General features: G+C 39.4%; 1 protein-coding gene across 2 annotated transcripts in view; it reads left to right on the forward strand.

The window, feature by feature from the left end:
- Positions 1–5,719: 5,719 nt before the first annotated feature.
- lgr4 (leucine-rich repeat containing G protein-coupled receptor 4) overlaps positions 5,720–17,678 on the forward strand; it is a 33,846-nt gene continuing 21,887 nt past the window's right edge. The window contains exon 1 of one of the 2 annotated variants that reach the window (XM_085153649.1): positions 5,720–6,669. In XM_085153649.1, coding sequence (XP_085009775.1) covers positions 6,488–6,669 — 182 coding nt within the window. In that variant the 5' untranslated portion in view covers positions 5,720–6,487. The remainder of the gene's footprint in view (positions 6,670–17,678) is intronic. The other variant, XM_085153657.1, reaches the window with a different exon arrangement.

Raw genomic sequence — 17,678 nt, forward strand, 5'->3', positions numbered from 1 at the left:
TTTCACAGGAATCTGCTGCCCCCCCCCCCCCCCCCCCCCCCAAAAAAAAAAAGGATAGTCGAAACAAAACAAAAATTGCAGTATGCCCTTCCTGCTTCCATAGGAGTTAGGGGGTAGTGCTGCTAATCAAATTCACTTGATTAACTGATTATCGTCAAGTGTCTGATGGTCTGGAGGATTCAGATGTGCATTGACACAATGCCACAATATTCCTAGAGGTGAATGCAAACTGACACCAAGGTCAGGCTGTGCAATGTACAGAGATACTGAAAATAAAGAGCTACATCTCAGACTCTACAAGCCTTGTTAACATGTAGAAAGAAGATGCATCTGAACAAACCACAAGACTCTTGGATCAGTGTCCTAAATCCAGATGTTCACCATGGCAGCGAAACTGCACTACTGAAGTTCTGAATCATCTTCTTATGACCTTTGACAGTGGAGTCTTTGTGCTTGTCCTGTTAGACCTCAGTGCAGCATTCAGTACCACTAATGATAACCTTTTAATACAGAGAAGAGAATACACTGTTGTTATTAAGCTGCAATTTTGAGCCATATCTATCAGATAGATTCCAATTTGTTCTAGAAAATGGGAAGTCTTCTTCACACACAAAAGTTAGTCATGGAGTTACACTGTGTTCTGTGTTGGGATCACGCTTTTTTAACATTATACCCACTTCCGTTCAGCAAGATTATCAGAAACCCTGTGCATATTTTCACTGCTGTGCAGATGATACCCATCTTTATTTGTCCATCAAGCCAGATGACACAAATCAATTAGTTGACACTTCCTTGAAACATGTTTTCTAATCAGATACTTAATTCTGATGGAATTATTTTGGCCTCCAGCAACACTGTGAGAAATCTTTTAGTCATTTTTGATCAGGATTTGTCCATCAGAGCCCATATCAAACAAATATGTAGGGCTGTTCTATCATCTGCACAATATCTTTAAATTTACCTCCTGTCTCAGATTGATGTTGTAAAACTAGTTCATGAGCTCATTACTTCTTGGCTGGACGACTTTAATTCATTATTATCAGATTGTTGTAAAAGTTCTGTGAAAAGCTTCAGTTGATTCAAAACACCGTACTGAGCCTGCTAACAAGGGCGAGAAAGAGTGGCCATGTTTCTCCTCTATCACCTTCTCTTCCTTAGCTCTCTACTAAATCCAGAATTTAATGTAAAATCCTTTTCCCCACATACAAAATCTTGAATAATCAGGCCCCATCATATCTTAAAGACCTCATAGTAGCTTATAATCCTAACAGAGCACTTCACTCTTAGACTGCTGGCTTACTTGTGGTTCTTAGAGTTTCTAAAACTAGAATGGGAGGCAGAGCCTTCAGCTTTCAGGCCCCTCTCCTGTGGAACCAGCTTCCATTTTAGATTCAGGAGATACACATCATCTCCAGATTCTTTCCTTTTTCATTAAGTTTTTTACTAGGATTGGATCAGGTGACCCTAACCTATTTCTTAGTTGTGTTGGTATTGGCTCAGACTGCTGTGGACTTGTTCATTGAGCACTTTTTCTCCATGTGTGTCTTTTCACTCTCCACATGTTTATATACTACTCCAACATGTTATTTACTTTTTGGACCATAAGGCGCACCGGATTATAAGGCGCATTAAGCGAAACAAAACGAAACAAAAGTCAGATAAGTCAAACTTTACTCAACTCATTCTTTGTACCATTGATTCATTAATGTTGAATTTTCTCAAAGCTGCTTTATTCCCATGTTGTTGCAGTATATTAATGACAAGCTTCGTATTGTGGATGGATGGACTTTCCCACCACTGCAAACCGCTTGCTCTTAGGATGTTGTCTGATTGTTGGAGTTTTCCCTTGAATACAGTAATTTGGTATAGACTAGAACAATGACTGTCCTAATCTACACCATTACTCAACTCGCCAGATGTGGCTCTCTAAGACGTCTCTAAGAACTCCTCTGCATAACAAAGTATTCTAGAGTCACCTATGTCATCTGAATCTAGGTGTTGCAATGGATCAGTCAAAGTCCAGACCTCAACCTGATTGAAATGCTGCAGCAGGACCTTAAGAGAACTGTGCATAAATGAACCCCTGCAAACCTCAGTGAACTGAAACATCATAAAGAAGAGGAGGCCAAAATTTCTCCACAACAAAATCAGAGAAAGATAAATGTAAACCGAAAACGTCAAGCTACTATTGCTAAAACTAGTACAATCTACTGAATCGTGGGGTGTACTTAGTTTTTCAAAGGACTGCTAAGAGTCCTTTTAAAGTGAATATGCAAGCCTGATTTAGATACCAAACAGTAAACACCACACTGTATTGATAGTAATACAATACCCATTGTGCCGCAGGTGCGCCATGTGCCTCTGGGTACACAAATACCTAACATAGTCACCACACCCTGTGCACCTTGTGCCTTATCTTGTTGATTGCCCTTTTGCCCATGGACCACTAATTATCCTATAATGCAAACAGTAGAGATGCTCTGAGTGCCAGGTTCTGTTAAACTATAATTGTATGTAGTGAGTGAATAAGAGGAATTTCTTCATCATGGAAACAAACAAAAAAAGAGTAGTCAAGCAAGTGCAAGGTCACTAAATTGGGTACACAAAAAAGAAGTAACTGCTGTGGTGTTTAAGAGAAGCTGTTAATGTAGAAGTCTGTGGGTTTACTCTGGTTGCATTGCAGCTTCTTGTGCCAGTTTATGTTTGCAGTCAGCACTTAATTGAATGATGGTATTGAATGTATGCATATTCCTGCATATAATGCAATGTGCTTGCCATTTAAAGTCACAGTGCACCAAATGGTGCTGGCTCAAAAAATAAGAAGAAAAGAGCTGTTGAATGCACTTTTACAAAAACACATAAAGTGCCTATATTACAAATGCAAGACCATGCCTTACCAGACTTAAGGGCAATTTAGAATATATTTACAACAGAAAAGTTCCCCCTGATAAGTTGAATTTCATCTGGATAACCTGTGTAACTTTACAGTTACTGTCCCAGTCTATACCATTACTTAACTCACCAGATGGCATTCTCTGAGACTTAGTCCTCTTCCCAAATTGAAATTCATGCAGAATTCAGTGCTGAGGTGCAAATGGTCAGTGCAATAGTGATGGGATTTCCGGCTCTTTCGACTCCGAACTGGCTCTTCAGGTTGTTTTGTTGCTTTAATTAATTTATTATTAACAATAATATAAAATTATGCTTAAAAGAAATTACTAATGTAAAAAAAAAAAGTGGTTTTATTTATATATGTTTATATATAAATATATGCGGTGGCCCCTAGAGACAAAACATGTACAAACTCCAAAAAGCACGTACAAATTCCAAAACACATTTCTAGCATGAACTGAACTTCCAAAACAGAGCTACCTATCACTTAAATCACACAATTGAAAGCATATGTGTATTATTTGTGTATTTATACACAAGCACTCATATATATTCAAATAATTAAAAAAAAAGTTCACAAATGCGGTTGTTGGTACTTGCTGGCTTGTGTAACAAAAGCTCAACACTGCGCCTAGCATTCTGAAGCACTTCTGTTGTCTTTTGTACGTGTTTCAGAGTTCGTACATGTTTTGAAGTTTGTACGTGCTTTGTCTCTAGGGGCCACCGTAAATATACTTTTATTTATTCACTTCACATAAAATGTAATAAATAAAATCATATTATACAAAAACCAACTATTCACATTTCAACTTTTAGCTATTTAAATTTTCAGTTTTTTCCTTTTAAACAAATTTAAAGTGAAACAACACAAAACACTGCAAACCACAGCACAATTAAATATAAATTAAAATATGAAAACAAAAAGAAGATGCATATTCTCTGTCATATGGGCCTGCATGAATAAACTTTCTGAATCCTTTATCATCTGCAACTGAAAATAGCTGTGAATGATTACTATACCTTTCTAATGTGACGTTGTTGTCCCTGGCTCTCTTTCTCTCTCTCTCCCTCTGGCTCTGTTCCTGTGCTACTGAGTGTAAAGCACAAGGCTCACATGCGGAGTGAAGCGGGAAAAAAGTGCCAGAGAGAGGGTGAGAGAAAGAAAAAAAAAACCCACGGATTTTGTCAGTCACTTCAAAGATCCTGCTCTGTTTCGTTCGTGACCAACACATCACTACAGTGTGATCCAGGGTGCGATTTAAAACATAACAAGGGTGCTGGAGACGCCACACTTCATAATAATATCCTTTAAGAGGGATAATGGACTCATAAAATGTACCTATAGTTTCTGCTTTTTATTTTTCACAGTTGTGAAACCTTTTGATCGCACTTTGTGTAAGCATTAAAACCTAACACAGGCAGTAAATCATTTGAAACTCACTTGGTCATTAAAATGTTAAATTTCACTATTAGCCTTATTCTTTAGAATTGTAGTTTTTCCCAAATTCAGCAAGCCAAGTCTAGCTGATTAGTTATTTACAACATGCCCACATTTTAATGACACACAGACACACAAAGCACTTCAGGGAAAAGCTGTGGTCTGCAAAACAGTTTGGCAGGAGCTGTTGGCGGTTTACTGTTTTCTTGCTCAAAGCTCTTTGATGGGAGTTGTTGATTTATGCTTCGTTAGAGTGCTTTCCTGTCTCTTGCACATTTAACAGACAAGATGATAAAAAAATAACCCTAAAAACAACAATATGTAATCCCTTTAAAACAAGGAGTCTTTGACCCTGCCTTCACAGTATTAGTTTTCCCTTAATCGTCACATTACTGAGGTTTGAAAGAAAAAACATGCATACTTTAAAAAAATACATTTATGTGTGATTGTTGTCATATGATTTGAAACTAATTCTCGCTATATGTTTACAATGATATCTACATTTATTGACATCCTCCACTGCATGCACAGTTACCTGGCTCATCCATGCATGTATAATGCAATCTCAAGTGAACTCTGTACGTAGTAAATCTACTTTGACAAGTACACACCTAGTCAATTATCTGTCAGGGCAGATTAGTGAGTAAAACTACTGGTGCCCGGTCACTACATTTAAAGTGTAAAGTAGTTAAAGCAGAATGACATGTGCTTATTCCCATTTTGGTAAATCACATACTTGTACTACATTACCTGTTACATCCAAGATAAAAATCTTACATAATAAATATATTATGTAAAAGACTGCACCTGGATGTGTTACTGTGCTATAAACACAATATTTTGCAAATATTGTGGACTTTTAAAAAAACTTTTTAAAAGATTCATTACTACTAAAATAGCAGCTTTTTAATTATATGTATCATGAACTGATTACTTACATTATACTACTAATAAATTACTGTCATTTAATGGTCGGGGATTGCATTGCACAGCTACAAGCATTTCACCTCATGTCATACTGTGTATGGTTGTGTGTGTGACAAATAAAATTTGAATTTGAAATTATTTTAAAAAACAATCTTTTGGATTGGTGATGATTATTCGGAGATGTTCTAACTGTATAATAATTTATATCTTATCTTAAATATAATGTACAACTACATATATAAGACTGGGTTGTGTATTTGCACCATGAACTACCTGTGCATGTAACAACCATTAAAGTACATTAATGCATGTTGTGCGCATGTTCACACATGTTTACTGCACGATTACTCTTGAGAAGTTTTCATGATTATATGCAATTGAAAGGCTGAAGAAGCAGCTGGCTATGCACAGCAGCACAATCATGCAAGAAAATTTGCAGCCGTGCTGGTCCTCCATGCATGTGTGAGCACTTTTACCTGACCTTTGTGTGTGTGTGTGTGTGTGTAGTGGGGGAGTGTGCAGTGGTTGGCTGCCTGATGCGGTGGTGCAGGTTTCAGTGTTACACAGGCCGGGCCCAGTGCTGCAGGTTGTCCGGTAGGGTGCCTGCCGAGCTACAAGCATGCTGTTGATGTCAGGAGCAGAGGAGAGGAACGTGAGGAATGGCTGAAAACTGACGGTGATCTCCCGCAAGGAAACAAACCGGGACGCAAACGTCCGCTATGTTTAGCTGAAGACCTGACTGCCCCCCGGACCAGCCTTTCAGCGACGCACTAACAAGCACTGCTAGTGTTTTTCTTGTTCTTTTCTTTTACAGAGGGGGGTTATTTAATGGGACAGCGAAAACGCAAAAAAAAACGCAAGGTACGCTACCGCTCCTGTCGCCAGCAGAGCTACTTTTATTTTCACGGACTAATACGACACACGGGTTGAGAAATGTTTCCCACCAAGGTAAACTGGCCGTCTTCGAAGGCAGTGTTTGTGTTTTGAGCTAGCTAAACGCTTTTGTGGGTACATTTTTTTGCTTTTTGTTTTGTGTGGTCGGGGTTGTGAATGTATGAAGTGTTTGAACCGCTGGGGTTTTGTTTTGAAAAGCGTCGGTTAGGCTTCACCTCTTCATGGTTCACAACCTACCAAACCACATGAGAAGAAGACGACGTCCGGAGTAGATTAAACCGCAAACAAAGGCCCCACTTCCCCCCCGTCTCCGCCACCTGAACCGAAGAGGAGAAAATGCGTGTGGATCTGTTTTGGGTCTGTTTGTGGTGTTTGCTTCGCCCCGGTGCCACCGGTCAAGGGCAGTCGACGGCCGTTTGTTCGCTATCATGCAGCTGCGATGAAGATGGGGGTGCAGACTGCTCCGGGAGAGGGCTGACCGCCGTCCCAACCGGGCTCAGTACTTTCACCTACTACCTGTAAGTGACAACCAAGCATCTATGATGAAACACAAGCTATTTGCACACTTAAAAACTACCTCATCGTTTACTGTACTGTGTTTACGACGTAAGTGAGTGATGGCCATTGAACATCACAGGGTAAACTTAGTGCAGATGGAGGGAATGTCCTGCCGTGGATGTTAGGATTTCAGACTTACAAAGGCTGACCTGTTATCTAATGCATCACAACACTCAAAAGCTTGGCGTAGTTCAGAAACAAACTATACACAGCTAAATCTTCAGGGTTTATCACTATTATAGCATCAGTATAGCAGCACAGCCTCCATTAATGTTGTAATGACATGTGTAATGATTGCAGCTAATAACTAACTAGATTATCAGTTATTATTTAAAACAGGGAATCAGCTGATAGATGGATCTGCATAAGCTGTTTTCAGAAAAGTTGAATAAAGTCATTTTTAAGCACAGGTTGAAACTTTTTGCTTGGTTTGCCACTAAAAGTGGTTCCTTATGAGAAAATATCTGCTATTAATCATAGAGTGAAAGCAGTAGACACTGAGAAGTGAAAGATTTATGATGCTACTATGAAGCTTCTCACGATACATTGATTCTGCAATACTTGATCTAATGCAAAACTGTCATCTATGGTGCATGACAACATAAAGGAAAAAGGAAAACACACTGCAAAGAAATGAAATACACATATTTACCTATTTGCGATTGTTATGATTAAATACTGCCCAGCTTCAGGAAGTCTTTTTAAAGTGCATTTGAACTCGGTGATGTCTGACTTTTGCCATGATCAATGAAATGTTCTCCAGGGGGGTGGCTGTGGCTCAGGAGGTAAATTGGAAGGTTTTGTGGTTCGATCCCTGGATCCCACAAAATACTGAATCCAGAGTTACCCCGATGCATCAGTCAGGGGTGAATGTTGGGTTAAAAGTGTTTGTATGAAATGGTGAATGAGGCTTGTTGTAAGAAAGCGCTTAGAGTGTTCAAATTAAGTAGAAAAGCGCTACAAAACCACTGTCCTTTTAGGGGCCAAATACAGTTAGTTTCTCTTGATTTTTGCTTTACCTGAACCATGGGTAACCTCCGTCTTACTCTCTCTGTCTTTTGTAATCTGTGCAGACTGCATGGACAGTCTATGTGGAAATATTATATTTAAACAATTGGTTTAGCTCCTGACGTGTACACACAAGTATGACAAATATATTTAAAATAAATCCTCCAGGTAAAGCCACAACTTATCCAACTGTTTCTCTAAAGGTTTTTGTGGGTAAAATGACTGAATCACAGAGTAATGCACCAAAGTGCTGTGATCACAAATAGGGCTAGATTTGGGTGAGTAATGCATGGATGGTAGCCAGCAGTGTCTTGTTCCCTCTACTGTAAGATTGAAACAATAAAATAAGGAGTCAAGCCTGTTCCTTTATCACATTCTCACAGCAAGTCTGGCTATGTTTAACTGCTGCACTCATTTTTACAACAGTTGAGCAAATAGAGACCAGGTAGGTTTGGTCTTTTATGGAGTAGTGCAGATACAGTTGATGACTGGCCCACTAAGAAAAAGATTGTGTCACAACTTCTGGGTTAATCACAAACTAAAGTAACTCTTTAGTCACTGACTCTGCCAGTTCCCGCGTGAAAAACATACTCGAGCTTCACACATGCGAACAGCCATTTTGAGTTTGGGCTTGTTAAATGTGCAAAAGTGCATGCGACTTTCAGAAAAGTGTAGAGGCTTGTTTGTTGAAACCTTTGTGCTGCTTTGCTGCCTTCTAAGAATGGCAGCCAAAGCCCTGCTGCACCAGGACAGTGTACCACTTGAAATTCCCATTGTTGAAGGTGTGAGGTGAACTAAACAGAGGGGAAGTGGTTGCATGGCACATGAGGCTTACAGCTGAACCTCTCGGCATACTTCCTCCTCTGGGTAAAAACAAATTAAAAGGTTCACCACTATATTATGACATCTGAATTACAATATGGTGCAGTGTTTTCACAGAAAAACACTGCTGCTCTCCATGCTACTCTGTTGGCTAGTTTTATGCCAAAAAGGAAAACACTGTGTTGTTTGCGAGCTTGTGGTGTCTTTGGTTCTCATAGTTTGTCCTACTCATAGCAATCTAAATGCTCTGTGACACATTTTAAACCGCTTAATGTATTCATTTGAGACTTAAAGTATGTGAAAGGTTGCTTGTCCCCCTCTCTTTTTTTCCCTTCCTGGTCTCTTGAACTTTAGTTGTCCTCTCTTACTCCCTCCGTCTTTTGTATGTGGAGCAAGGGGGGGTTAGGGATCATGATGGATTAGTGAGACATATTGCAGCTGCAAGGCCTCCTTTTCTCGGGGCTAATGCACCCACAATGGCCCGCTGAAGTGTAAAGGAAATGTCTCATATGAGCGTTTTGTCACTACAGTAAGGGCCATTTGTTTATCATGTGTTTAGAATCAGAAACACTCCAAAAGTAGAACCTTTTATATCCAGGCTGGTGGGTTCCAGCATCAGGAAAGAAGGTGTGTGAAGAAACAAACACAAGTGTGCTCGCTCACAGCAGCAGATTCAGCGCCCAAAGGTAAGGAAATGATCTCAATGTTGTGGAATAGTGTATCGTTGTCATGAAGGAAAAAATAAACGTAGTAATGGGAGACAACACATTTTTACAATAAATCATATGACATTGTTGGCGTGGACTCTTACCTTCAGCCCACAGGGGCTTGAGTTTTGGCTTCTATAATGGAACCAGGCCTGTCACAGAAAAACAGATGGAAGAAGAGGCCCCTCAGCCAGTGACAAGGCAAACACTCTTGTAGTGTACCTGTCACAGAGTGTCCACATAAGTTTCTCTTTTGCTACAGTGTCTGCACAAACATGTGTATTTTAAGCAAGGATAGAGGCATTGTTAGAGCTGATATCTCAGTAATGTTAGGTCCTTTCATAGCGTGAGGGTGCCTGAGACTTGGGAGGGGAATGGAGGGGTGGCGTCATGGGTCTTGCACTCTGCTGGTAGAGCTTGCCGACTTCACCACTGGTGCCCTCAATCCATTTTTAACTGAATGATACTTTTGTTCTTGGTCAGCAGAGGTGAAAGGAGCCAGTAAGTAGTTCCTGCTTCCAAACAGGATGAGCTGTGGAGGGAAGAATATCAACATCTTACCAATAAAGCTCAGTTCTTTACACTGAGCTTTATTGGTATACCTATTTCCGTCCTCCACCTGCAAAGCTTCAAACGTTCAGAGATTTTTCAGAAATTCTCTTCAAAACTCTACAAGAAACTCAGGGTTTCAGATTTTTTACTTAAGTGTCTGGTCTTCTAGAATGTCAAAGAGAGATAACTGGAAGAGGTTTTAGGGTAACTCCAAAGGATGTGAGACCACATCCTTGAAAATTAATCTAATCTGTGGCAGGTGATATGCAAATGACAGTCTGGGAAATCAGCTTAGGGGTGGCACTTAGGTAATATGGTGGATGTTAAATGATTGGATTCAGCTGCCTCTCCAGTAGATCTCTTGTCCTGTGGATGGACTTGAACTACAGCTGTTAGCCTGGTAGCTTACCCACCAACTAGTTGGTGGATTAAGTACTTCAATACTAAAACGAGTCATCCACCATGCTTTGTTGGCCATTAATATACCAGAGCCACTAGTTTGTCTCACACATACACATGAAATGCTTATCATCATGTTGTCTATTTGCTGTCGTGCTAAATTATTGTGAAGTGTTCTCTAGAATTAATCTAATTGTATGTTTTGTGTTCAGTATCTTGAACTGTTTAACAACCTTAATTATATGTTATGAGTGAATTACGAGGCTCCACATCACTGATGTAATGGAGTCATTTGTGAAGGGTGATACTTACTTTTCTTGTAAAATAATTCAACCAGTGAAGTAGAGACCAGTCATTTAAAATTCTCAAAAAGTAATTAATTTACCAGATTAAAGTAAAAAACAAAACAAAAAAACCAAACGTTCAGTGGAGCTGTTTCGACTCTCTATTTGTTTTTCCCCATAATAGTTGCAGTTGCCTTTAATTGGGCTCATTTATTTTAATATTTTTAACATTAAATGACCAAATGTTTAAGAAAACATGAATGATTCATGGCCACATTTAACTGTTAATTTGAGATTCTAACTACAATTAAAAAATTTTTACCTGAAATTGTGGTTCTTGTTTATTTTTTTTTGTCACTCCAACAGCATTTGCAAAACTTGACAATCAGTTACTGCCCTGTGCAATAGTTTACAATATAACAGTTAAACTGCAGTGTTGCTGTGCAACCTGCGCCATAGCTCAGAGTAATACCCTCATAAATGCCATCGCATATTTTTATAACAGGATGGGCTTTTGTGCACATTTTCAGTTCTTCTTCCAGAAATTGGTAGGTCACTAGTACATTAGTTACATTTAATTTATTGTTCTAAAAGCTGTATTTTATTTTTTCTGTAGCCCATTAAGGACTGTCTGACACTTTATTCGTTCTAACTTTGCTAGGATAGAGCACGACTCTCCCTTTACCTTTTAATTTCTGTAATTTTACACATTTACTTCTTACAGCCAAAACTCATTGCACACTTTAGGTTGCGGGCCAAACAAGATAAACATTTATTGAACACACTAAAACAATGTTTTTTAAACATAAATATGAATAAAAACAGACAGGAATATTATTCCAGAATAAATAAACTTAAAAAAATAAACTTTAACTTTAAATATTTTGCTCTTCATAAAAATATATCCTGTCAAAATTATGCAAGTTAGAAATATGAACATGCTGCCAAAACCCCCCGAAAAAAAATAAATGAAAGCATACACAAGGTTCGAGCCGCATGTAGACGGAGCTGGGGCATTGCTTCAGGAATGGAACTAATAAACTGGGCGGGCCATTCAGTGTTGTACTTTGCCTTGAGTGTACCATTACACTGCAGCTCCATCTGAATCTGCACAGGTGCAGTTTCCACATAAATGGGTTGCGAAGCAGCTCGAAATTCTCTTTTTGTGCTTCAAAGTCACCAAAGCACCGTGCGAACTCAGTGCACTCAGTTTATCAGCAAAGTGCGCATTTGGGAACACTGTTGCGCTGACTTGGTTCAACATTACTTGGCAATAGGGAAAGTGAGGCAAGTTGTACTGGTGCATTTGTGATAGCTTCACTTGAAATGCCTGCACCGCATCATACATGCCATGTCCATGAACTGACAGATTTCCTTGCTGAACTCAAAAACTCGATTGAGAACTTTTCCCCAACTCAGCCAGCGGACCTCTGTATGATGAGGAAAGTCGGCAAACTCTGAATCTATTTCCCACATAAAAGACTGAAATTGACAGTGATTTAAACCTTTAGCTCAGATAAAATGAACGGTCTGCGTTACAGTGATCATTACATGCTCCATTTTTAGGACTTTACCACACAATGTTTCCTGGTGTGTGATGCAGTGATATGCTGTTAACTTACCGGTACAGTTCTCCTGCATATTTACTCACATCCCGCCGACTAGTCCACTTTTTAAGTCCAACAAGTTTGTCCCAGGGTAGTTTCATGTCGGTTACACTTTGACATACTTTTAAAAAAATGTCTTTTCCTGTCATTGTCCCGTGAATCAATTTAATGTCCAATATTTCCACTTCACGGATGAAGATGGCCAGCTGTGCAATGCCCATCATGTCTGTACTTTCATCCACAGCAAGAGAGTATGCAAGAAAGTTTTTGCTTTTTTCACACAACTGTGTTCTTAAATCAGTGGCCATCTCACAAACCCGATCAGCAATCGTATTTCTCCTCAGGCTGACATTTGCCAAAATCTGCGTTTTGACTGGACACAAGACGTCGCACACCTTCATCATGCAGCACTTCAGAGTGGTACCGGGCTGATTTGGCTTTCTCCTCTGCTACAATAAAACTTGCTTTCACAACAGCTTCACTTTGTGATTTTGCTCTGGTGAAAAACGTCTGCTGAAATGTTAGATTCTTCTTTAGCTCTTCTACTTTCTGTAGTTTCTGCTCTGCATTTAGGTTTTTCAGCTTATCCTGGTGTTTTGTCTCGTAGTGCCGTCTTAAATTAAATTCCTTAATTACAGCCACATTAGCTCCACTAATAAGACACACGGGTTTACCAGCAATGTCTGTAAACATATATTCAACCTCCCACCGGTGCTGAAAGGCTCTGCTTTCAGAATCAACTTTTCTCTTCGCCGTTGTGAGGGGCTAGCTTCGCAATAACAGAAGTTTGACTTGATTGACGCGGGAATGCTCCTGGGTAGCCTAGCGTTCGAAAAGGAGGCTGCAGCGCTGCATTATGGAATCTGTTGTTTGTGTGTTATTAGCACCTCATATCGCCGGGCCATGCATAACAGTAATAATAAATCTATATAAAATGATCTGGCCCGCGGGCCTTGAGTTTGACACATATGGCTTAGGTCATAGGTGTCAAACTCAACAAACAGTTCAACAAACCAGTTTGAGATGATCTGAGCTTTGTGACACGGCACATTATCCTTCTGGAAGCAGCCACCAGAATATAGTCGGGGCCTTGACCACGTCTGCATGCGTAATTGCATTGAGTTGCTGCCATGTGATTGGTTGATTAGACATTTGTGTCAAAGAGCTAGTTGAACATGTGTCTTTAATGAAGTGGCTGGTGGGTGTATATTCACTTAAAAACCAGAGCAAATAAAATGTTGTTCAGGTCAACAGTTGAACCACTATTGGTGTGCAAGGATTTTGAACTGTAGCTATAGCAACAGGTCTTCTGATTATGCTTTGTCACAATTTAGCTTAAATGAAGCCGACATAACCACCTGCTTAACTTAATAATAGTGTATTAATATTATTAATAAGTGTATTATTAATAAGTGCTATTATGTGTTTTTCAATGTATGTTATATAGCAAGCATTTTCCATGAATTAAGGTTTGTCCTAATAATTTTCTTATAAATGGCAGTTGACAGCATTCTTAAGATAGTTGTAATTAGGGCTGGGCCATATCATACCGTTCACGGTAATACCGGTATAATGTTGGGCAACAATAAGAAAATGAAATATCGCGATAGAATATGGGTAAAACGTGCATCCGCAGTGCCTTTGTTTTCAGATGCACGTGGTGGAAAAAGCATGGCGGCGACAGAGAATAAAAAGGGTGAAAGTGGATCGCTGAATGAAACGGATGAACCAGAATTGTTTTGTAAAAATGCTGCAACTTCAGTGGTGTGGAACTGGTTTAGCTTTCGTCCGTCAGATACACAACAAAGCACTATTTTTGGTAGAGCGTGCTAGCGGGCCGTCGTTATTACCGTGTTTTTTGGAAAATACGGCTCACTTAAAATCAATCCTTTGATTTTTCTGAAAATCGACAGTGCCCCTTATAATCCCGTGTGCCTTATGTATGAATTCTGGTTATGTTTACTGACCTCAAAACGATTTTATGTGGTACACGGCGCTCAAAAACATGTCAAATGTTTTAGTACGACTTTGCCAAGCTACAAAGTCGCACCACTTGATGGATTGTCGGAGCATTACGGCTATCGTAGGCAGGAGCCTCGCGGAGTGATACGTACTGTGCTTCAACATAATATTACCGTATTGTGCGTGTGTATGTATAACCTCTTTTTAAGTTTTGTGGATATTATACATGGTTATGCTGAGGATGATGTCAGCCAATTTTCACTAGAAATGCCTTTTGGTTAAACTGTCAGTGAGGAATTTGCATTTGCACTGTTAAATTTTTATATAACTTTAATGCAGATAAAAACAGCTGCTTGTTTATGTGAAAATACATTGATGTTTTCTTTTTCAAAAATAAAGTTGTGGACTTGTAAAATATTTTGTCTAGTGTCAATTATATCGTCACTTATATCGTTATCGCTAATTTTCAAATGTATATCGTGATAAATATTTTTGGTTATATCGCCCTGCTCTAGTTGTAATTATCAGTTAATTCTTAGTCCAGCTTAGTGGAGTGGAGGGTTTCAGAGGCCTTTAGCCAGGCAACTGCTCACATGCAAGCTGCTCTCTTCTTTCAGCCCCTCACTGAACAAAGTAGACTCAGAGTAAGGTGTGCTTGTGGTTGGAGGGCTGCTGGCTGTTGCTATATTTCTGCTTCTTTATTGGATAGTTTTGTGTTTTTTGAGGCCCACAAATAGTCGCTCATGAAAGCCAGTGGCTGTTGGGTGACTTTAAGAACTTACCAAGAAGTCCTGCAATTTGTTTGTCACACAAACAAAAACAATAACTCAAATGTGTGATTGTTAGAGGCATCACGAGAATGCCGAGTCTATGGGGATCAATCCCAGCTGACAAGCTTTTAGCAGCACAGTTGAAATTTTTCCATACTCAATTCAATGTGTATTTGAATCAGTTTTTGGGGCAGTTAATGTCTTCTTTATGTAATTGTGTGGCATGAAAGCATTGCTTAGCTTTTGCTGTGAGTATGTCATGAGTAGGGCTGGGTATCGTCACTGATTTCTAGAATCGATTCAATTCCGATTCACAAGGTCCCGAATCGATTCGATCCACGATTCGATTTAATTCGATTCAATTCGATTCACTTCGATTTGAATCTGGGAAATTTTGACAGTCAGAAATATTATAATTCAGATCAGTACAGTTACATATTTTTGTATCTATAAAAAGGAAGCTGACACACGCAAGACTTTATCAAAGGTGTGAGCATCACAGCAGATGCCTTTGTGTCAAAGTAGTTGAGGATAAAACATAGAAAAACATGAAGGCGATTTTCCTGGCCTGGGATTTTATAAAAATATTCTGCAGTACATCAAAAACGAAAGAAAACCATTAATCAACACATGAACATTACCTCTGAAGTTACAGCGGTTTTATTAGAGACACGGCTAAGCGTTTTGCATTTTGCATAATTCTAAAAAGTTTAAATTTGTTCAGTATTGAACGGCAGAAATTAGGTTTTCTTTTCGGAAGTATATAAAACGAAAAAAAAAACCATTGGCCGACAGCGCTGTAAACAACGGTAGACTTGTGCGTAACAAGCAAGCGAATAATGCAGAAAACAGTACAGAGAGAGAGAGGGGGAGAGCGAGAGAGAGAGCTGTGCATCGTGGTTGAAGCAAAACAGTAAAAGTAAGAGTGAATACATGACGATGTTTATGTGAAGTGTAGTTTGGATCTTCTTTTGCTGCTGGTTCGGTCAATATTGTTTGGAGAGAGATAAAACTAACAGCTTTAGAATCAGCGCATAAAGGGCGTGAACACAAAGCGCGGACCCACCGACAGATCAGAATCAGCGAGCTGTCGGCTTTCAGCCCCGACCGTGTCCGTGCGGTCAGGTGAGAAAGGCGACATATCACTGATTCTGATCCGCGGGTTGCGCTGTGTGTTTAAGTCTTTGTGCAGAATCCGTGTTCCTGCTCTCATTTACTGTCTTAGCTGTTTGGTGGTTGTTGAAATTTTGTGAGATTTCACCAGAGATTCTGGCATTTCGGGCAAAATAAATTTATATTAAAAAATCGATTCAGGATTTTAATGAATCGATTTTACGTTATCCAAGCCAGAATCGATTTTAATCGATAAATCGATTATAAAAACCCACCCCTAGTCATGAGGGTATCAGGCACTGAAGCAGAGTATATTTCCACATTTTGAAAAAACAAAGATCTGAATTTAAAAATATTTACCCAGTGAATGACTATTTTTAAAAAAGTCAAATATTTCTATTAAGGTTTCTACCATTTTCTGCTTATTGTACATTTCTTTATCTAACTGGTGGAAAGTGTCACACACGGAGAATGCAATAGATCAGCCATCAATCTACAGATTGAGGAAAAAGGTGGCAGTGTGCTCCAGTAGTCTGTATGTTTTACTTTTTTGCTCTTACAACACAAGATCTGGAAAAATCCGAGACCCGGGAGCATATAAAAAGGATATAAAAAGTGCCTCACACAACCCCTTTTTTGTGTTTTGGCCCTGTCATGCAAGCTTGATTTGTGAAGCACTGCAGCGATTGTTTTCTCTTCCGGTGAAGTGTCCCTCAGGAACCGATGACCTCTCGAGTTATTTTACAGTAGTTCTTGGCATCTTGGCCTCAGACCCTAATTAGAGCCCTTTCCCGGTTCCTGTTTAGGTTTGGTCAGACAGCTAGCTCTCTGGAGAATCAGCGCAAGTGCTTTTTTATTTCCTTCTTCTTATAAGTCCTCTTGTTCTCTCTGAAATTTTGTCACACTGTTTCCCAAGAGAGATGAATCATGTGGTTAAAGGGGCTGAGCAACAGTTACACCCAGTAGTTATCAGGTGTAAGTACTGACATGTAAGCTTGCTGTTAAGACTTTGTTTGTGGTAATTTAGCAATTTTTATACCTGTACTCAGTTTGAACCCACAGGCTGCAGGTTGCAGACCTGTGCTTTGTTTAATTTCTTAATCTGATGATTTTAAAAAGATGCCAAAAATTGCCTGAAATTGGTTCTAGGTCACAAATAGCTATGTTGTTGTAGTTTTTTTTTTTTATAATTACTTGAGAATGTAAGAAGTTTCAGAGATGTTTTAAATATTTTAAACAATGTCTGTGTGGGTGCCAACCCTTTCAGCACAGTTTTATATGTAGTATTTTTGTGTCATGGCAAGCGCTTGCTTGCCTTGACCCAACTTATCTGACAGATTTAGATTGCATTTTTTTAAGATCCTATGTTTTGACTTTAAGAATATATATCCCTGCTTCACCTTAGCTCTCCATATTTTCCTCTTCTCTTAGCACATCTCATACCTTTCTCAGATTATCTCTTTCCTTGCTGCTAAAATGAAGCCAAACGGCACACGGGATAGAAATTTGCAGATACCTGTTTGTAGAAGCGTTTAGGCTTGTCACCATTTATCACAGCTGCAGTTTTAGTATCCTCTTCAATCTGTCTTAGCAGGGACAGGCCAGGACCTTGATGAGTAAAGCAGCCAGACACAGTGGGAGGGGAGGAAGTGTGATAGAGTCATTCAAGCCTCCTGTACTCCCCAGAACGGCATGTGGTTTAGGCCACTCAACAGTCTGCGTAGATGATTTAGTCAAAAGGTTAA

This window comes from Neolamprologus multifasciatus, chromosome 1 (assembly GCF_963576455.1).
Source record: "Neolamprologus multifasciatus chromosome 1, fNeoMul1.2, whole genome shotgun sequence".
Taxonomy (NCBI): domain Eukaryota; kingdom Metazoa; phylum Chordata; class Actinopteri; order Cichliformes; family Cichlidae; genus Neolamprologus; species Neolamprologus multifasciatus.